This window comes from Dryobates pubescens, chromosome 4 (genome assembly GCF_014839835.1).
Source record: "Dryobates pubescens isolate bDryPub1 chromosome 4, bDryPub1.pri, whole genome shotgun sequence".
NCBI classification, from domain to species: domain Eukaryota; kingdom Metazoa; phylum Chordata; class Aves; order Piciformes; family Picidae; genus Dryobates; species Dryobates pubescens.
Window position 1 is genome coordinate 54,959 of NC_071615.1, and position 20,294 is coordinate 75,252.

General features: G+C 60.6%; 1 protein-coding gene across 2 annotated transcripts in view; it reads left to right on the forward strand.

Moving 5' to 3' along the window:
• Window positions 1-19,546, forward strand: part of CASKIN1 (CASK interacting protein 1) — a 32,605-nt gene extending 13,059 nt beyond the window's left edge. Inside the window, exons 2-20 of one of the 2 annotated variants that reach the window (XM_054180244.1) lie at window positions 1,669-1,720; window positions 4,699-4,796; window positions 4,903-5,048; window positions 5,142-5,237; window positions 5,505-5,825; window positions 6,027-6,135; window positions 6,244-6,338; window positions 6,423-6,540; window positions 8,492-8,707; window positions 11,243-11,350; window positions 11,515-11,633; window positions 12,504-12,591; window positions 14,192-14,289; window positions 14,724-14,834; window positions 15,152-15,253; window positions 15,713-15,851; window positions 15,940-18,042; window positions 18,144-18,543; window positions 19,159-19,546. In XM_054180244.1, the coding sequence (XP_054036219.1) occupies window positions 1,669-1,720; window positions 4,699-4,796; window positions 4,903-5,048; window positions 5,142-5,237; window positions 5,505-5,825; window positions 6,027-6,135; window positions 6,244-6,338; window positions 6,423-6,540; window positions 8,492-8,707; window positions 11,243-11,350; window positions 11,515-11,633; window positions 12,504-12,591; window positions 14,192-14,289; window positions 14,724-14,834; window positions 15,152-15,253; window positions 15,713-15,851; window positions 15,940-18,042; window positions 18,144-18,543; window positions 19,159-19,255 (4,616 nt within the window). In that variant the 3' untranslated portion in view covers window positions 19,256-19,546. The remainder of the gene's footprint in view (window positions 1-1,668; window positions 1,721-4,698; window positions 4,797-4,902; window positions 5,049-5,141; window positions 5,238-5,504; window positions 5,826-6,026; window positions 6,136-6,243; window positions 6,339-6,422; window positions 6,541-8,491; window positions 8,708-11,242; window positions 11,351-11,514; window positions 11,634-12,503; window positions 12,592-14,191; window positions 14,290-14,723; window positions 14,835-15,151; window positions 15,254-15,712; window positions 15,852-15,939; window positions 18,043-18,143; window positions 18,544-19,158) is intronic. The other variant, XM_054180245.1, reaches the window with a different exon arrangement.
• The last annotated feature ends 748 nt before the right edge of the window (window positions 19,547-20,294 follow it).

A 20,294-nucleotide genomic window follows, 5' to 3' on the forward strand; every position in this document is an offset into this window, starting at 1 on the left:
GCCCTTGGGGATCGGCATTGAGGGGTGCAGCAGTGACGCTGACAGCGCATCTCGATGCTGATCCCCGGGCATTGTCCCATCCCAACAGCAACCCGTGGGAAAGGCCAAGCACTGAAGACCTGCTGACATCCGTCTGTCTGTCTGTTAGCCGGAGTGGGGCCTGTCTGGGGGCCAGAGATCGGTGCCAGTGCTGGGCATGGTGCCGCTCCTGCGCCCGTTCGTTCCTTTTGTCCACTGGGCATTGGTATCCTTGGGGGGTGGCTCGACCCCATTCTGGGAGCTGCTTCTTGGCACTGGGTAGCAGCGGAAGCAGCCCTGGGCTCCTCTCCACCACCACTGAATGGCACCTTTGTTGGGGACCCTGCTGACAGCTCAGGGATAGTGGGGACCTGCCTGGCACCGTTTGCTGCGGTCAGTCCTGGGGATGGGGGCTCTGCCCACCAGAAACGTCCAGTCCTTCTCTGGGGTGGGATGTGGGGGGTTGTTGCCTGGGTTTTGTTGCTGGGGTGGTTTGTTAATGTGTTCAATGAAGAGCACAGGGTGCCAGGGCAGGGGAGGCTGCCTGGCACGTGGGGTGAGGGCTGGTGGCAGTTTGTTTGCTGGAAGAGAGGTCAGCTGGGGCTAGATGGGGGACCCTGTGGTGTCTTGGCCCTCCCCTTGCCCTGGAGACCCCACAGTGGCCCTCACCCTCCCCATGCCCAGGAGTCCCCCTGGTGCCATGCCTCTCCCTGCACCCTGGGGATCCTACAGTGGTTCTGTCCCTCCCCACGCCTTGAAGACACTGTGGGGTCCTGGTCCCCCTCCTTGTGCATCCTTCCGGTCCTGGATCTCCCTTCCCTGCCTGAAGTAGCCCCTTCCAACCAGCTTGTCCCTAACATGTTTGCCCCCAGTGTGCTTGTCCCAAACATTCTTGTCCCCCCAGCACATCCAGCTGAGTTGTGAGGGTGAGGACTGCCACCTCTTCCCCTGACACTCAGGCTCAGGACTGTGATGGTGCCATCTCATTGTAGTGGGCACAGGGGCAGCTGCATGAGTCTCCAAGACAGGGCTCTGCCATGATGCTGCCACCCTCCTCTTCCTGCTGCTCAGGCTCCCCTCTGCGAGGAAGTGCAGGCTCCCTGCAAAGCCTGAGTGGCATTTTTCAGGTAAATCTTCTGTAGATCTGGCTCCATCCTTCCTCCTGGTGTTAATTGGATTGCCCTGAGGAGGTTTATTTTCCCACGGTGGCAAACGTGGGGTGGGAGCATGGCAGTGCCAGGCAAGGGGCTTCAGGGACATGCTGGGGCTCCCCACTCTGCTGAAACAGCCTGGTCTGGCAGCTTGGTGTGGCACTGTGGCAATACTGGAGTCCCAACAAGACAAAAGAGCTGGAAGAGAGCCCCAGGAAAACCCACCACAGCTTGGGTAGATGGGGATCCTGGTGCCAAGAGAGGTCCTTGAGCCCTGCCACCATCAGCAGGGCCCCTTCAGCCTAAGCCCTCCTCCTTCAGGCAGCTCTGCACACAGCACCATGCTGTGCCCCAGCTGCAGTGCTGCTAGGAGCCCAGTCCTTGGTAGGAAGGAAGGGCTGGATCTGCAGCCCTGTCATCTCCCTGGCACACTCCAGGTCTGTGCCGTGGCTGCTTCTGGTGGCACTCTTAATCTGCTGTCCCCTTCCCTCACTTCCAGAACTCCTTGGATCAGCAAAGAAAGTCAATGTCAACTTCCAAGACACCGATGGGTAAGTGGGAGCCCTGTGTCAGTGTGTGCACAAAAAAGGGGGCACGTGCAAAGGGGAAAGGGATGCTCAAAATGGGCTACATCAAAAGCAGCATGGCCAGCAGGTCAAGGGAGGCTATTCTGCCCCTCTGCTCTGGTGAGAGCCCACCTGGAGCACTGTGTCCAGCTCTGAGGCCCCCAACAGAAGAAGGACCTGGAACCATCTCCTCTGGAGAGGGTCCAGAGGAGGTCACAAAAGTGATCAGAGGCTAGAGAACCTCCCCTATGGGAACAGGCTGAGAGAGCTGGGGCTGTTCAGGCTGGAGAAGAGAAGGCTCCAGGGAGATCTTAGAGCAGCCTTCCAGTACCTGAAGGGGCTACAGGAGAGCTGGGGAGGGACTTTTGATAAGGGCTTGTGGTGATAGGACTTTGGGGGAATGGTTTGAAACTAAAGCAGAGGAGATTTAGATTGGACATTAGGGAGAAATTCTTTAGAGTGAGGCTGGGGAGACACTGGAATAGGTTGCCCAGGGAGGCTGTGGATGCCTCATCCCTGAAAGTGTTCAAGGCCAGGCAGGATGAGGCTTTGAGCAGCTTGGGCTGGTGGAAGGTGTCCCTGCCCGTGGCAGGAGGTTGGAACTGGATAGTCTTTGAGGTCCCTTCCAACCCAAACCTGTCCATAATTCTATGAAATGTAAAAGGAAATGAGAGGTGACCCTCTGGCTTCTAGAGGAAACTTGTGAAGCAGAGCTCTACTGTGGCTTCGCTTCTCTTGAGGAAATGTTGAACTGAGTGTCAAGATCAAGAGATGGGAGCATAGTTACAGACTGGAGCTGGGTTGGCTTCTTTGTACCTGCTGTTGGAGCCCTGGAGCCAGCTGCCTAGAGAGGTTGTGGAGTCCCCTTCCCTGGAGAGCTTCCAGCCTCAGCTGCACCCTTATGATCCTGGGCAAGCTGCTGTGGGTGCCCTGCTTGAGCAGGGGGTTGGACTGGATGATCTTCAGGTGTCCCTTCCAGTTCTCACCATGATGGGATTCTGTATCCTGCTTGCAGCTTCTGGATGTTTTTGGGAGTGCAGGAGCAGCTCTAGCAGCAGGGGAGTAACCTCCACTGCTGCTCCTGGAGAGGATTAACGCTGCGTACTTGTGGGGCATTCCACGTGTGCTCTGCTCTACCACCCACCATTGTGCCAGCTCAGCCAGCCCTGGGGTTTTGCCTCAGTTTCCCCATCTCTGCTCTGCTCACTGATACCTGGCCTGGTTAGTGGATGCCACGCTGGAGTCCCTGCACTTGTCCAGGGAATGGTGCCCTGCCCAGTGCCTGGCCTTTGTGCCTGGCTGTGCCATGCCAGGGGAAGCCCCTGAGGCAGCCCAGCGGGGGCAGGGTGCAATTGGCACCATCTTGAGTCGATCTGAGCAGGGTGCTGGAGCAGAAAATGCTGACATTTCCCAGGCAGACATTGGGGATCTGTGCTGAGTTGTCTGCTCACATCGCTGCTCCCCGCTGCCAGCTCCATGGACAACGTGGCGGCTGCAGCATGCTCCCCAGCTGGGACATTCCCCCAGCCTGGCTGTGTGTCCCAGTGTTGGGGGACAGGGGAATGTGGTGGCCAGATCATGCTCCCCAGCTGGGACATGTGTTCCCCATCAGCTGAGTGTCCCAGTGATGGGGGACAGATGGAATCACCACCCCACCTTCCTTCTCTTGGGCACGGGGCAGCTGTGGGAGGTTCCACCTACGGTCTGCAGCCCGTTCCCATGCTCTGGTGACACCGAGGTGGCCCAGGGGATGGGACAGGGATGCTGTGTGTGACTGCAGCTTGGAGCAGCAGGTGACAGGCACAAGCACAGCCATGTGGCGGATGCCACTGCTGGGAGCAGCAAGTAGGTCAGCTCCTGGTCTGCTTTCTAGTCATGAGCCTCCTGGCTTGGCCCATCCCAGAGTGGGGTGTGGGGTTGGGGTCTTCCATCTGGCAGCTTGGGCCCCCCTGTGCTGGTGCCTCTGGTTGTATTGCTGGAGCTAGGCTGGGAGAAGTGGGTCACTGGGAAGAGCAGCACCCTGGCACACCCCCACCCTCAGTGGAACCCTCCACCAAGTACTTGCTCATCCCATCACCTCCAGCCCCAGGGAGTCCCAGCATCTCCAGGGAGCATTTCACAGAATCCCAGCATGGTGGGGGTTGGAGGAGACCTCTGGAGACCATCCAGTCCAACCCCCTTGTATCCATCTTGCATCAGCATCCCCAGGTCAGCCCTTGCTCCCAGCTTATAGAATCACAGAACGGTTTGGGTTGGAAAAGCCCTTCCAGATCATCCAGACCAACCATTCTCTAACTCTAGCAAGGCTGGTGCTAAGCCATGGCCTTCAGCACCACATCTCTGCCTCTTTGAAACACCTACAGGGATGGGCATTCAGCCACCTCCCTGGCCAGCCTGTTCCAGGGTTTGAGAACCCTTTCAGTGACGTTTCTTCTAATGTCCAATCTACGCCTGCCCTGGTGCAAGCTGAGGGTCCTTTGGGGCCATCTCCATCCCACGAACATGATCAAAGGGATGGGATGGAGCTGGTTGCATGAGGCAGGCTCGGAAGCTTGAGGGTGCACCACCACCAAGAAAAAGCATCTCAGGGCCTGTGGCATTAGGGGTATCCCCAGCCCTGCCTCCTCCAACACAGGCTGCAGGGGAGGGTCTATCCTGTGGTTGTAGCCCCCCCAGGAAAGCCAAATAAAGTGGTGGGCTGGGGAGCAATCCCATGTCCACCCTGGCACATCCCACCCTCTGGCCCTTGTTGCATGCTGTGGCTGACCCTGTGCCCATGTGGCACGGATGTATAGCTGCTGTGACCCTGGGATCTTGGGGACACTGCCATTTGGGGGGCTGCAGGAGGCAGAGCGGGTGCCCTGAGGTGCTGTAGTGAGTAGAGGCTTGAGGCCACGCTGCTGGGTGTCGGCTGTTGGACAGGACAGGGACATGGGACCCTTGACACCATGGCTGCTCCCCAGGTTCTCAGCTCTGCACCATGCAGCGCTCAACGGCAACACAGAGCTCATCTCACTGCTGCTGGAGGCACAGGCTGCGGTGGACATCAAGGACAACAAAGGTGAGCCCCGGGGTCCTGGCTGTGGCCCCCCACACCTCTATAGGCCTTGGCTGGGTGCATTGGTGTGCCTGAGTGGTCATGATGTCCCCATCCTGTCCACCTGCAGGAATGCGGCCCCTGCACTATGCAGCTTGGCAAGGCAAGAGGGAGCCCATGAAGATGGTGCTGAAAGCAGGCTCCTCTGTGAACATCCCATCAGATGAGGGGCAAATCCCCCTGCACCTGGCAGCACAGCACGGGCACTATGATGTGGTATGGTGGGGCTGGTGGCAGCAGTGGCTGGAGGGGGCTGTGCCACCCTCCCTGCCCCTGCCTTCGCCGAGCTGGTCTCTCCCTCTTCTGCAGTCAGAGATGCTCCTGCAGCACCAGTCCAACCCCTGCATCATGGACAATTCGGGGAAGACCCCTCTGGACCTGGCATGCGAGTTCGGCCGGGTCGGGGTAAGCCCTCACAGTGCCAGGAAATCCCCACTCTGACCCAAGAGTGAGATTCGGAAGGGGATGGGGGCACAGCAAGGTTCCTGGAACAGCCCAGCGTGGGCATGGGGTAGCTGCTGGGAGGGTTGGCATTGGAGACCTGCAATGCCAGCACTGCTGGGAAGCTCCAGCTCTGGGAGGAGGGGCAAGAGCAGGGAGGAGAGGTGGGCAGTGGGGGCACAGCTCTGGCAGAGGCGCCCTTGCAGCCCTGCTCTATGTTTGCTGAGCCAGGTGGTCCAACTGCTCCTGAACAGCAACATGTGCGCGGCGCTGCTGGAGCCCAAGCCGGGCGACACCACCGACCCAAATGGCACCAGCCCCCTGCACCTTGCCGCCAAGAACGGCCACATTGACATCATCCGGTGGGTACCACGGGCAGGGGGGTGGGCAGTGCCAGGAATCCCCCAGCCTCCCATCCCTGATGATTCCGCTGCTGCCTGCAGGCTCTTGCTGCAGGCCGGCATTGACATCAACCGACAAACCAAGGCGGGCACAGCACTGCACGAGGCAGCTCTCTGTGGCAAGACGGATGTGGTGCGGCTGCTGCTGGATGTAAGAGCCCCCCCCAACACCCCCAGACTAGGGTGGGGCTATGGGAAGGGAGGGGCTGTGGGAGCGAGGGTCCCAAGGTTGGTGCACACCAAGGCAACGAGCTGTACCCTTCAGCTGCTGAGTGTGGGGTGGTCTTGGGGGTCCTGGGGTGGTGGGGTTTGGGGGGCAGCCTCTTCCCAAGCCCTCTCCACACCATTGCAGAGCGGGATCAATGCCCACGTCAGGAACACCTACAACCAGACAGCTCTGGACATCGTCAACCAGTTCACCACCAGCCAAGCCAGCAAGGAGATCAAGCAGATGCTGCGGGGTAGGGGGGCCAGGGGATCATGGGGAAGCTGGGGTGGGGATGCCAGGCTGGGGAGTGCTATCCCCTGTGGGGTGGATGAGCGGTGACACTCCCTCTCTGTCCCCGCAGACGCCTCGGCCGCGCTGCAGGTCCGGGCTGTCAAGGATTACTGCAACAACTATGACTTGACCAGCCTCAACGTGAGAGCTGGGGACATCATCACTGTGAGTGCCACTGCCGGGGGACACATGGGCACCAGGTGCACCCTGCTGGCACTGCCAGCCCTTGACCCTGGCTCCTGCCCACAGGTGCTGGAGCAGCATGCAGACGGGCGCTGGAAGGGCTGCATCCACGACAACCGGACTGGCAATGACCGTGTGGGCTACTTCCCCTCCAGCTTGGTGGAGGCCATAAGCAAACGAACAGGCAAATAATCCTGGTCCCCTGCACCTCCACCTCCTCCTATGGGGCTGCTCCCAAACCTGCACCCCACAGGGCCCCCCTGTTTAGGTCTAGGGTGTCAATGGGGTGAAGCCAAATGGGGGTGATGCCCCCATCATGCACGGTAGGTGTCCTCCCCATGGGCATGGGGATGGTGCTCTTGACTGTTTGGGGTAGGTGCCCATGGAACGCACAGGGAACGCATCCTTGTGCATGAGGCCCATCAAGTATTCAGGTCACTGTTCCCCTTTTTCCATGTGGGGCTGCTGTCCCCATGGAGTGTGCAGGGTTGGTGTCCTCATCAGGCATGTGGGGGGGGTCACCCTGTCTCCATTTTCTATGTGGAGCTGCTGTCCCCATGGTGTGTGTGGGGCTGGAGTCTCCATTGTCCATGTGGGGCTGGTGTCCTCATCAAACGTGGGGTTGGTGTCTCCATCAAGTGTGTGAGGTCCCTGTTCCCATTGTGCATGTGAGGTTGTTGCCCACCTGGTACCCATGGGGATCAGTGGCAGCAGCCCCAGGGTGCTCACAGGGCATCCCTGGGGCTGGGGGAGGCATTTATGGAGCTGGGAGATCGGTTCATGGGGACAGCTGGGGGTGTCACTGGGGTCTGAGGAGTATGGAGCAGTGGTGGGGCCACAGGATCTGGTGCTCAGGATCTGAACAAGGGGGCTGGGCACCCATACCAGGGACCTGGAGTTGCCCCACAGGGACCCTCTCCCTGTCAGGGGCTGTCTCAGGGATCAGATGCTGCTCCCCTGTCCTACAGTGCCTGTCCCTGTCACCATTCCCACCCTTGTGGGCTCCCAGTGGGGTGCATGGTCCCCCAGGGTTGTCCATGGCTGTGTCCAGTACCAGGAGCTGTGTTGGTGCTCACAGTGACCCATCTCTTTCCTCCTTGGCAGCCCCATGCTGCCTAGTCCCACGTGTTGCTGGGGCACAGGCAGGGAATGGCAGCACTTGGACAAGATCCTGGGGGATCCCATGAAGGCCTGCTGGCTGCTGGGCACCACCACCACACTGGCTGTGGAAGCTTTGGAGGTGCCATGTGCCACATGGGCAGGGGTAGAGCTGCCCTCCACATGTGGGTTGTGTGCTGGTAACACAGGGCTGAGATCTGTGGGTCTGCAGTGGTGCTTGCCAGGGTGTGGGGTTTGGTAGCAATCCCATCATCTGAAGCCCTGGGCCCTGTGAAGCAGGGTGGCAGCATGGGCTGGAGGCAGATGCTGCACCAGGGCTTGGCCAGCTGGGCATGAGGGGTGCTGGCACTGCAGCTCCCAACTCAGCTGTGCCTGCAGCCCCTTGGTGTGCCTTGATGGGGAGGAGGACCACAGCAGCCTGGCTGTGGGAGCCTCACAAGCTGCTGCTGCCTCCAGCATGGGGCTGTCCCGGTGTCTGTGCCATGGTGGGTCTGTGGGATGTGTCCATGGGCTGTACATTGTCCCAGGCTGTGCTGAGCTCAGCTGCTGCTCCTCCGCTCTGCATCGGTTGGGTCTCGGCTCTGGCTTCTCCACCTTCCTTTGGTTGCTTGTTTTGGTTTGTTTGCTGCTTCCCCATTCTTTTTCTTTGCTTTGCTTTGTTAGTTTCTTCTCTTTTCTTTTTTTACTCTTTTCTTTCTCTCCTCTCCCTCCCCTCCCCCTTCCCCCTCTCCTCTCCCCTCTCCTCTCCAAGCCTCTCCGAACCGAACCTCTCCTCTCTTCTCCTCTCCTCTCTTCTCCTCTCCTCTCCTCCCCGAACCTCTCCCCCTCCCCTCCCCCTCCTCTCTCCTCTCCCTCTCCCTCCTCCCGCTGCCTCCTCTTTCTCCTCTCCCTCCTCCCTCTCCTTACCCCCTCTGCCCCCCCTTTTCCTCTTCCCTTTCCTCTCTTTTTTTGGTGGCGCTGAGCGTTGTCTCTATCATTTGGACCCTTTTCATTTTGTCTCTTGTTTTATTTATCAGGTTCGTGGGAGACTGTAACAATCCCCCACCACTACCAAAAGACCCCGCTCCCGGCTTTCGGGGCTGCTGTGCTAAACGGTGACGCCTCGTCCCATCCGTTCCATTCCCTGCCTCCACCTCCACCTCCACCACCACATTCCCATCAGACTCTTTTCAGTTCCTTTGGCTATCACAGGCTCTCCCCTAGCAGTGCCAACGAGCCGCGTTACGGACAAGGTAGTTCACCGCTCGCTTCGTGCCCCCAGGCATTTTCTTTTCTTTGCCTTTACTGAGTCTTTTCTTCCTCCCCCCACCCCTACCCCCCCACCCCCCTCGCCTTTGCCATGGTCTGGCTGCAGGCTATGCATGCGTGTGTGTGCATGGACCCACAGAGTCATGGGCTGGGCTGGGTTGGAAGGGACCTTTGAAGCACACCTGCTCCAACCCCCCTGTAATCATGGACTGGTTTGGAGGGGACAGGACCTTTAAGAGTCATGCAGTCCAGCCTCACTGCAGTCAGCAGGGACATCTGCAACTAGAGCAGGCTGCTCACAGCCCCAGACAACCTGACCTGGAATGGTTCCAGGCATGGGGACATCTCCCGCCTCTCTGGGCACATGGGGTGGGCAGGGGCATGCACATGTTGCATGCCATCAGCCCCCTCCCTTGCACCACTCTAGAGCTGTGTGACCAATGGCTCTGCCACCAGCACATCATGGAATCATGGACTGGCTTGGGTGGGAAGGGACCTTTCAAGGTCACCTCGTGAAAAATCCTGCAACCACAAAATCATAGACTCCTAGAATGGTTTGGGTTGGAAGAGACCTTACAGAAGGTTCAGAAGCTTCCAACTCCTTGCCATACACAGGGACATCTCCCACTACCCGAGGTTGCTCAAGAGCTCATCCAGTCTGGCCTTTAACACCTCCAGGAAGGGGACTGGTTTGTATTGGGAGGGACCTTTAAGGGTCATCTAGTCCAGTGAGCAGGAACATAGAATCATAGAATCATTAAGGTTGGAAAAGACCTCTGTGATCAAGTCCAGCCTTCTACCCAACACCTACATGATCACCAGACCATGTCCCAAACTTCCACATGTACTCATTTTTTTAAACACCTTTTTGACAACTGCAGCTAGCCAGGCTGCTCAGCACCCCAAAAAAACTGACCTGGAATGGTTCCAAGGATGGGGCATCAACCACCTCTGGGTAACCAATATCCCATCCTCACCACCCTGCTGTCCCTGGCTGTGGGGCAACACCATGCTGCTGGCTCTCTGTGCTCTGCCCACAGCCACTACTCTTCTCCCTGCTCTATCTGACTGCCTGGGAACCTCCCCAAAATACCCTCCAGGCTCTGTGCCATGGGGCAGCTCTGGGCAGCACTTGATGGTTTGATGCCCATCGAGCTGCTCTAACTCAGTCAGGGCTCAGGAAGGGGCTGGGATGCCAGACATGCTTTTCTGGGGGATGCTCTTGGGGCTGGCAGTGCCCAGCTAAACCCTATGGACTGTTCCCATGGCACAGGCAGGTGACAAATGCTGCAGGTCTATGTCTTGGGAGCTCCCGGAGAGCAGATATTTGACAGGGGGTTGGCAGGGGTGCAGCCTGTGCCATGCCCGCAGGGGCTGCCACCAGCTCTCTGGGACTGGAGGTCTTTGCATGTATCCTGGTGATGATAGGGCAGTGGGTGTGTTGGGAAAGCATTGGGATGGCCACACTGGTGATGGGCATGAGGGAGCAAAGCTTCTCCCTGGGGCTGTTTCTCCTCGCTGGGTCACTCAGCAGCCCGAGCAGCATGGGCTCCTTTTGGTGTGACCATGGCACACAGGGCACAGGGGCATCCCAGCACAATGGTGGCATGGCCATTCCTGTGGTGGAACTCCTCACTGCTTCACCCACCCCCGGCTACAATCCAGCTATTAACAGGATGAAACCAGCCTGGGCAGCAGCAGGGCGGCAATGCCCCATAGCAGGTGATGGTGTCCCATGGCTGGTGCTAAGCCAGGCTGCATGGTGGCTGCTGGCAGTGCTGTGTTAATGCCATGGCAGTGCCAGGTCTCACAGGTCTGTTGTCCACCTCATCTGGTGCTGTTCTGAGCCCTGTGCTCAGTGCTGGGCAGGAGCAGGACATGGTGGGCAGCACTGTGAGCTGGTGAAGGAGCAGTGCTTCAGGGGTGACCCTCAAGCTGTACCCCACTGATAGGGCTGGGTCCTCTCACCCACTGCTGTGTCACCCATGGGGCATCCTGCGGAGCCTGGGGGTTCAGCAGCTGGTGCGTGGCACCACATCGCCCTGTGTCCTCCCTGAGATGGCTGCAGGCAGCTGATAGGCATGACCTGCACTGCCTTGGATGTGGCACAGTGGGGTGGGGACCCTGATGCCCACTGCCTGAGCTTGCCCAGCTCCTTTTGCTCCCCCACACTGTGTTGTGTCCCCATCGTGCTCCACACAGGGACAACAAGGTCCCCGTCCCCTGCCAGTGCTGAGCCAGGACACTGGGACATTCTGCCACGGGTCCATCCCTGACTGGTAGGTGGCAGCATGGGGTGCCAGGCCTGCTCACTGTCACCCTGTGTCAGCTGCCTGGGGCCTCTGGGACAATGCTGGCATCCCTGGGCATGGCTGTGACTGGAGACCTCACACCTTTGCATTGGGGTTCTCCATGTGTGCAGCACTGACAGGCCCTGGGGGGCTGTGGGTCACCTTGCCCTGTGCTACCCCAATGCAGAGGCCCCATGCCTGATGGCTGCTCTCTGCTCTGCCACCAAGGGTCCCGTGGGGCCGACACGAGCCCATCCCACCTCTCGCCGCCGCAGGGTGGATCGGCTGTGCCAGCGCCTGCCGAGGAGATCTGGGTGCTGCGGAAACCTTTTGCAGGTAGGGCTGGCACATGCTGCTGGCACACGCTGCTGGCACCCTCCTGTGCCTTGGAGTCACACCTTGGAGTGGTGGCTCTGGTGGGCTGTGGCTGCACCAAGGCATCCTCCAGCCCTCGCCATGGGGCTGGGTGTCATAGTGGCATCTCCTCTCTCTCTGCACAGGTGGTGACCGCAGCAGCCTGGGCAGCACGGGCAGCGTGGCCTCTGCCCGCAGCTCAGGGAGTGGGCAGAGTGCGGGCAGTGGGGCACATGCTCTGCATGCTGGCTCTGAAGGTGTCAAGGTAAGGTGAGCCCTGAGGTAGCCATGCCACCCTCTGGTGACACTTGGGTCCTGCCTTGGCACAGGGTTCTGCTTGGAGTAATGGTGGGCCAGGTGTTGCGAGGTCTTCCCAGCACCCAGTGTGCCACCATGGTGGCTGTCACAGTGGCCACCAGAATGTCCCCTTCAGGCTCAGCCCATGACACAGTGTCCTGCCAGGCTGCAGAGCAGGGCACAAGCTGCCCATGAGCATGCCTATGGTCCAACCAAGGTTGTGTGCCAATGTCCCTGCTGCTGCTTGCAGGGTGCCACTGCACTGCAGGCTGCCACTGCATTGTACGCTGTCACCAGCATGCTGCCTGCTGCTGTCTGCCAGCACACAGCCCCCTGCACTCTGCACCCCTCTGCTCTTTATGCCCTGCACCCTGCCCACTGCTTCCTGAAACCCTCTGCTCTTTATGCTCTACCTACACTCCTGTGCCCAGGCTGAAGCACCCGTGAGCCCACCTTCCCTGACATCCTGTCTGCCCTATGCCAGTGCAGGGTGGGCACTGGGCTCCCCATGAGCCAAACACTGTGCTGATGGCCATGGGGGGCTTTGTTTTATGGGTGGGTGGGTGCGTGCTCTACTTTGCAGGTTAGCCTGTCAGCCCATGCCAGGCATGCGCCAGGCTGGATCTGGGGTGCCGCGGTGCCGTGGGCTCCTGCTGCCGGCAAAACACCATCTGTGCTGCTCCCGCTCTGCCTGCTGCAAACCGACTCTGCTGCCTGCCTTGGCAGAACGGCACCCACCGCAGCACCCTGGCACCCTGGGCACCCTGGCACCCACCAGCCACCCGCCTCATTCCTGCTGCTCTCTCTCCCCCCGCCCCATTCCCGGGGTGTTTTTCAGCTGCTGGCAACGGTTCTCTCCCAGAAGGCTTCTGCGCAAGAGTCCTCCGTGGGCGATGGGCCGGCCAAGGCGCAGGACATCCCCGCAGGTGGGTGCCACCAGCCGGCTGCCGGGAGCCAGCAAGCAGCCCTGGCACTGCCACGGGGCCAGCTGCGGATCCAGGGATTTTGTCCTTTTTTTTTCCCTTATTTTTGCCACGGCACCCGGCGCCAGAAAGAAAACGTGGGGGTAAAAAATGACTCTCTCGCCTTTCAGCTGCTGCCAGGCCTTCTCCTGCCTCGGTTAGTGGGGACCCCACGGAGGGGTGTGGGGATGGGGGGTGGTTGGCATGGGTGAGCTGAGGAGGGGGCCACCAATGGTCCTCCCCAGCCCCTTTCTTTCCCTGGCACCCTGCCAGCCTCACCGGAGCCTGAGCTGGGGGTCCCCCCACTGCCACCAGTACCGCCCAGGGGGGCTGCGGGCGAGGGACTTGGGTTGCCCATGCTGAGGGGGTGGCATATGCTGGGTAAGGGGGGTTGGCAGATCGGAGATGCGCACAAGAGGAGAATGTTCACGGTGCAGAGGATGCCTGGGCTGTGCAGATGCAGAGGCAGAGAGGATGGAAACATGAGGAGGGGGTGCAGACATGAGGAGGGGCATGCACAGCCAGGGAGGAGGGGGATGCAGACATGAAAGGAGGGATGCACAGATGGGGAGGGGGTTTGCACACATTGATGGGCTTGTGGGGGGGACAAATAGATGCTTGGGAGATGCACATGCAAGTGGGCTGCAGATGTGAGGGAGATGCACATGGCAGAGGGAGGCACATGAGAGGAGGATGCCCACACAAGCAGGCTGCAGGTGCCAGGAGGACACACACACTGGGAGGATGCACACACAGACACACAGTGGGGGAAGACACACAGACACATTGGATGTGCACAGATGGAGGGTGCAGTAGGCAGGGGGGCAGGGGCTGCTCTCACTGGTTCTGATCTGAAATGTAAGACAAATTTCTGTGCAGCCCTTGTCACCCATCCCTGCCACAGCTGGCAAAGGCACCAGCTGGAGGATGGGCACCTGCCTGGGTGTTCTGTGTGAAAGTCCCAAGGGATGAGGCAGCTCATGCCAGCCTTCCCACCCCAGCTGGGGCTCTCTCTCCTGGGCACAGTGGGTGGGTGAGCCCTGGCATGGGTTGATGGCACAGCTGGAGGAGTGGGGACAGGGTTTTGGGCAGGTACTGCCTGGCCAGCGGGGGCAGTCAGGAAACCTGCTCCACAGGAGACGTCTGGCTGGGTCCCTCCATCTGGGGCCACATTGGATGGAGGGTATTGTGGCACCCTGCCAGGACTAGGAACTTACCAGGCTCTGGGTGGGTGGGCGGGCATGGCAGCAGCACAGGCTGCCTCAGTAGTGCCATGGCATCTAGGAGCTGTGTAGACCATGGTGTTGGAGACCAAGTAGAGCCCTATGCCAGTGTGGCCAGCTTCTGCAGGACTCAGCGATGGGGGCTACGACTTGGTGGCTGTGCCTGGGCATGGTGCCCTGCACTACCCCTGCTCATCCTTGGGAATCACTCCTGGTGTCCAGGGCACCCAAGGGTGTTCCAATCTGCTGTGCTGGGGCAGGTATCCCTCTCCCATGCCTGCCCTGGCCCTGCCAGCCTGGGGGCCATGGCTGTGCCCTGCTGATTGCTGCCCCCCCAGCAGGTTCATCAAGATCACAGAGCATGGCCAGCTCCCCCTATGCCACTCAGCCCCCCGCTGAGCCCCAGCTGAAGAAGATGGAGCCACCATCTGAGGGGAAGGTGAGTGTGAGCACTGGGGTGGTGTTGAGAACCCCCATGGTGGAGCGTAGTGGTGGGGTGGCATGGACAGAGCCATGCAGCGGGGCCACCCCTCTGCAGCCATAGCCTCAGCCCCATGCTATGGCCACCAAGTCTGGCATGGTTCTGGGTTCTAGCCACAATGGCAGTGCCCATGGGACGCAGTGCCATGTGATGAGCCAGTGGCATGAATCATCCCTACAGCCAACAACTCCCCAGCTTCATATCACCAGCTCCCTACATTCCCCAGAGGACAGATATGTGCACAGGGTGCCCCAAGCCATGGGGCCGTGCTCCCATGGAGCGCCAGCTTCTAGCTGGGACCTCCTGCTGGCACATGGATGGATATGGGGACAGCCCAAGGGATAGCTCCTTGTCCTCAGGGTCACCCCAAGCTGCCATCCCTCTTACCCCAGAGCTCGGAGGCCGTGTACCAGTGGCTCTGCAAGTTCCAGCTGCAGCTCTATGCGCCCAACTTCCTCAACGCCGGCTATGACATCACCACCATCAGCCGCATGACGCCCGAGGTGAGGCCAAAGCACCGTGGAGCTGTTGAGGGGGGAAGAGACCTTTGAGCTCTTCAGGTCCCACCACTCACCCATAGCTCACAGCCCACCACTGCTGCTGATCCACCACCACTGAACCACCTCCCTCAGCACCACATCCATGCAGCTTTTAAACCCCTTCAGGGATGGGGACTCCAGCGTCTCCCTGGGCACCCTGTGCCGGTGCCCGAGAGCCCTTTCATGGGGCAACAACCCATAGGGACACTGAGGCTGGCTGATACCATGGTAAGGGAGGCACAGCCAGCACTGGGTTGCACTGACTCCCTTCTCTGCCCCAGGACCTGACGGCCATCGGTGTCACCAAGCCAGGGCACAGGAAGAAGATTGCCTCTGAGATCAACAACCTCAGCATCCCCGAGTGGCTGCCCGAGTACAAGCCGGTAAGAGCCTTGTGGGGCTGGGGGACACCGAAGCCAGGTCCAGGGTGGCAACTAGTCCCCTGTGCTCTGTCCCCTCCAGAGGGGGGTGGCACAAGGGGGTGGGGATGGGAGCTGGCACACTGTGGACAGATCATTTCCACATCCAGCAGTCCCAATATGTCCCCTCACGGGAGCTTGTAGACCATCACGCTGGTGCAAACTGTCACCTCATGGGCATGACATGGTGTCCCCTGACATCCCTCCTGCCCCATTGGATGGCACAGCAAGGGGCTTCCCATGGGAATTGGGTTGAGCATGACCCCAGGTGTTTATGGAGCACTGGAACAGTGTCAGGACAAGGGGATTCATCTGAGGTTGTCCCCAGCAAGATGGCATCACTACATGGCATGGGTACTGAGGCACCAGAGCCAAGCCCTGCTGCCAGCTGGCACTGAGCTGTGCCCCCTGCCTCTTCCCCAGGCCAACCTGGCGCTGTGGCTCTCCATGATCGGCCTGTCCCAGTACTACAAGGTACTGGTGGAGAATGGCTACGAGAACATCGACTTCATCACCGACATCACCTGGGAGGACCTGCAGGAGATTGGCATCACCAAACTGGGTAAGGTCCTGTGCCAGGCTCTGGCTGTGGTGGCCCCAGCCCCCAGTGGCAGTGCTGATGTCCCATGCCACCATCCCATGATCCCCAGGCCACCAGAAGAAGCTGATGCTGGCAGTGAAGAAGCTGGCAGAGCTGCAGCGCGCAGAGCTGGGCAAGTACGAGCCGAGCACACTGAAGAGGAAAGGGGCAGCAGGCCCGGAGGTGCTGACCATTGAGTCCCCGCCGCCAGAGCCACCTGAGTGCCAGTCACCCAAGATGACCACCTTCCAGGACAGTGAGCTCAGCAGCGAGCTGCAGGTGGCCATGACAGGAGAAGGCCCTGAGGAGCCCCCCGAGAAGGTGGCAAACTCTGTGGCCCCTGGCTACCGCTCACCACCGGGGCTGGGCGGCCGTGCCAGGATGATGAGCAGCTCGCAGGAGCTGCTGGGTGATGGCCCACGGGCACCTTCAGCCACTGCCATCTCCAAGAGCCAGGAGTACCTGGCAGAGGGAGCTGGTGAGGGCATGCCTGCACCACCCAAGGAGGGGCGCCCACCTCGGCATGGCCACCCTGTGAAGCGTGCCAGCGTGCCACCAGTGCCTGGCAAACCGCGGCAGCCCTTCCCACCTGCAGCTGGGCAGCTGACACCACCACCAACCCCTGGCAAGCCACGGCCCCCCTCGCCCCAGGGCCCACTGGTGCCCCACGCCACTGCCAAGGTGAAGCCTACCCCACAGCTGCTGCCACCGGGTGAGCGTCCCGCCTCGCCCCGCTCCCTGCCCCAGTCACCCACCCACCGTGGCTTCGCCTATGTCCTGCCGCAGCCTACTGAGGGTGAGGGGACACCAGCAGGGATTCCCGTCCTGCCTGTCTCAGTGCCAGTGCTGTGCCTACCGCCAGCAGGCGAGGGTGAGGAGGAGCCAGGGAGACCGAAGAAGCGGGCACACAGCCTGAACCGCTACGCTGCTTCCGACAGTGAGCAGGAGCGGGACGAGCTGCTGGTGCCCGACGCAGGGCCCTATGCCACCGTCCAGCGGCGCGTGGGCCGCAGCCACTCGGTGCGGGCACCTGCCGGCGGTGACAAGAACGTCAACCGCAGCCAGTCCTTTGCTGTCCGCCCAAAGAAGAAAGGCCCTCCACCGCCCCCTCCCAAACGCTCCAGCTCTGCCATCTCCAGTGCTGGCATGGCCGAGGACTTCCCCAAGGAGGGTGACAGTGAGGTGGCCACAGGGTCACCTGCCGCTGAGGAGAGTCGTCAGGAGCAGCGACGTGCCAGTGACCTGGGTGGCAGCGTGGACACGGGCAGTGCCGGCAGTGTGCGCAGCATTGCCGCCATGCTGGAGATGTCCTCCATTGGTGGCGGTGCTCGGGCGCTGGCACTGCAGAAGCCACATGTGGCTGTGGGGCCAGGGCCAACCAAGGCACCCGATGGCTACTACCTGCAGCCAGGCGCTCCTGCGGGCAGCCCCGAGCGTGCCCGTGTGGCCACCGTCCTGGCCACTGTCAAGCACAAAGAGGCCATAGGGCTGGACGGGGAGGTGGTGAACCGGCGCCGGACCATCAGCGGCCCCGTCACTGGGCTGGTGGCCGCCGCTCGCCGCGAGCGAGCCGACAGCGTGCGGTCGGGGTCGGGTACCGACGGCCCCGGTGAACGGCTGCGGGTCGAGCGCGGTGGCTCCCCTGATGGCATCCCCTTTGCTGAGGAGGGCAACCTCACCATCAAGCAGCGACCGCGGCCCCTGGGCCCAGCCCGGGGGGACTCAGGAGAGGGGCTGTCCCCGACCCACCGCCAAGGGGACCTGGCCAAGGTGGAGGCCAGCGCCACGCTCAAGAGGCGGATCCGGGCCAGGCAGAGCCAACAAGATGGCGTCCGCTTTGTCCTCACCGAGTCTGACACCGTCAAGCGCCGGCCCAAGGCCAAGGACAAGGAACCGGCGCTGGAGCCGGCCCCGCTCATTGTCTACCAGAACGGCACTGGCACCGTCAAGCGGCGCCCAGGCTCCGAGCTGAGCGGGGCTGAGCCGCCCCCAACCCCACCACCTGCCGCCTGCCCCGATGGCCCCGACTACACCCCGCTGCCTGCCGAGCCCAAGAAGCCCTTCAAGCCACCGGTGTCTCCCAAGCCCGTGCTGACGCCACCGCCCCAGAAGGTCCCTGGGCAACCAGCACCCACCCCCAAAAAGGTGCCCATCCCAAGCCCTGGCAGCCCAGGTAGGTGCCCCACCAACCCCCAGGATGTGACCTGCCCTGGGTGGACCCTGGAGGTCCCACTGTCCCTGCTACCCTTCCGCCTATCTCCCTTCTCTCTGCAGAGGTGAAGCGGGTCCATGGCACGCCACCCCCAGTGTCGCCCAAGCCCGTGCCGCCCCCCACGGCACCCAAGCCCCCCAAGCCCCACGCTGCCATGCAGTCGGTGAGTGCCAGTTCCACGCCGGCCCCATCCCCTGCCCGGCAGCTGGGTGCCACCACCGCCACCAAGCCGTCCAGCACGCCCCCCTCGCTCTGCTCCAGCCCCGCCAAGCCCCTCTCGCCCGGCGCCCAGCCCCAGCAGGTGCCGGTGAAGCCGCCACGCTCAGCCATGGCCGGACCCTCCCTTGACACCGCTGGCCCCGAGTTGGCCCAGCAGAAGCTGGAGGAGACCAGCGCCTCCCTGGCTGCTGCGCTGCAGGCTGTGGAGGAGAAGATCAAGCAGGAGGACAATCAAGCGGCAGAGTAAGTGGGCATGGGGTGGGTTGTAGTCCCTGGGGATGGTACAGGTATGTGCTGTGCCACCACGATGCCTGGGGTGGGGTGGGTCAGGAGGGCACCAGCATCATGGGCAATTGTTGGGCTGTGTCACCATGGTGGGAGTGAGGCTGTGCTGGGTGATGTTGGGGAGATATTGGAGCATCACGGATGATGTGCCAGGGACGTCCCCCTCCCTGGGGGTGGATGAGGCCCTGAGCAGCCTGGGCTAGTGGAAGGTGTCCTTGCCCATGGCATGGACTAGGAACTAGATGATCTTTAAGATCCCTTCCAACCCCAACCAGTCTGTGATTCTGTGAGCCTCTGGCTAGACCTGGACTGAGGAGGTGATCCTGGGAGACACCCTGCTGGAGCAGCATGAGCAAGGGGATACAGGCATGCAGGTGTGCTGGGGCCTGTCTTGGGGAAACTGAGCCAGAGCATTATGGAGCTGTGTGGTGGCAGCGGGGAGGTGACACTGGCGACATGGTGCTGAGCACTGCAGGACAGAGGGGTTCATGCAGGCTGTGGCACAGGGCATAGGGGACCACGTGGTGCCACCATCCCATGCACGGCTCTGACCCATCCCTGCCCCTCTCCCAGCTCGGCCGTGGAGTCAAAGAGCACCGTGAGCATCCTGGACGACATTGGCAGCATGTTTGATGACCTGGCAGACCAACTGGATGCCATGCTGGAGTGAGGGGCACCAGGGCCCCGCGAACCTCAGGGCTTACGTGGGCACAAGGGCACAACGATCCACGACCCCCATCCTGCCCCACTGCCCTCCTCCTCCTTGTCCCCTTTGTACAACCGTCCCCTCCTGGACGTCCCCTCGGGGTTTGCACAAAGAAGAAGATACCTCAGGATTGTGCTCACGGACTCGGCTCCGGCAGGACTCCCTTTGAGAAGCAAAAAATAGTACTCAACTCCAACACCAGAAGAAACAAAGCAACACGACAGCCCCCACCAGCTGCTGGGGCTCCAGGATTAGGGGTGGGGGGTGGGGGGGGTGTCCTCTTTACCTACCTGTCCGATGGCCACCACGCCTGTGCCCTGCTGGCCCTGGAGCCACAGGTGGCTGTGAATGTAGCACAAGCCCTGCCCAATGTGGTGGCCCTGGCAGTGGCCACTTGTGGCCAATGGCCATGCCTGTGGCAGGGCCAAGTGGGCAACTGCATTTGGGTCTATTTTCTCCTTTTTTCAATTTTCCTTGGTACTTTTTTTCTTCTTTTTTCCTCTGTCATCATTGGCTGGGGGTGGGCAGGGCCAGGCACAGGGGTCCCACTGCAGTGTCACACCAGGTCTGGGGGGCTGCTGGCCACTGGGGGCAGGGAAGATCCCCATGGTGCTGGAAGGTCCTCATGGTAGGGACTTTGCCTTGGGCTCGGGAAGAGATTTTGTTTGTGTTGGTTGCAAGTTTGGGGAGCGAATGCACTGTTTTGGGGCAGGTCAGGGGGGCACCAGGCTGTGCCCCTGCCCAGTCCCCTCCTTGCCTGGGTAGGAGAGGACAGTGAAAAGCTATAAAAATGTATTAATTTATTGGAGGGGGGAAAGAAATAACACAAAACAAAGATATAAAGCAGATTTTTTCCCCCCCTCCCTTAGCACCAAAATAATAAAAAGAAGAAACTTTAACAAATATATATTTAAAAAAAAAGAGAGTTAAAAATATTAGTGAATATATAAAGAGGTTTAAAAGAAATCAAGAGGAAACCAGATTTTAGCTTGAGAAAGAAAAA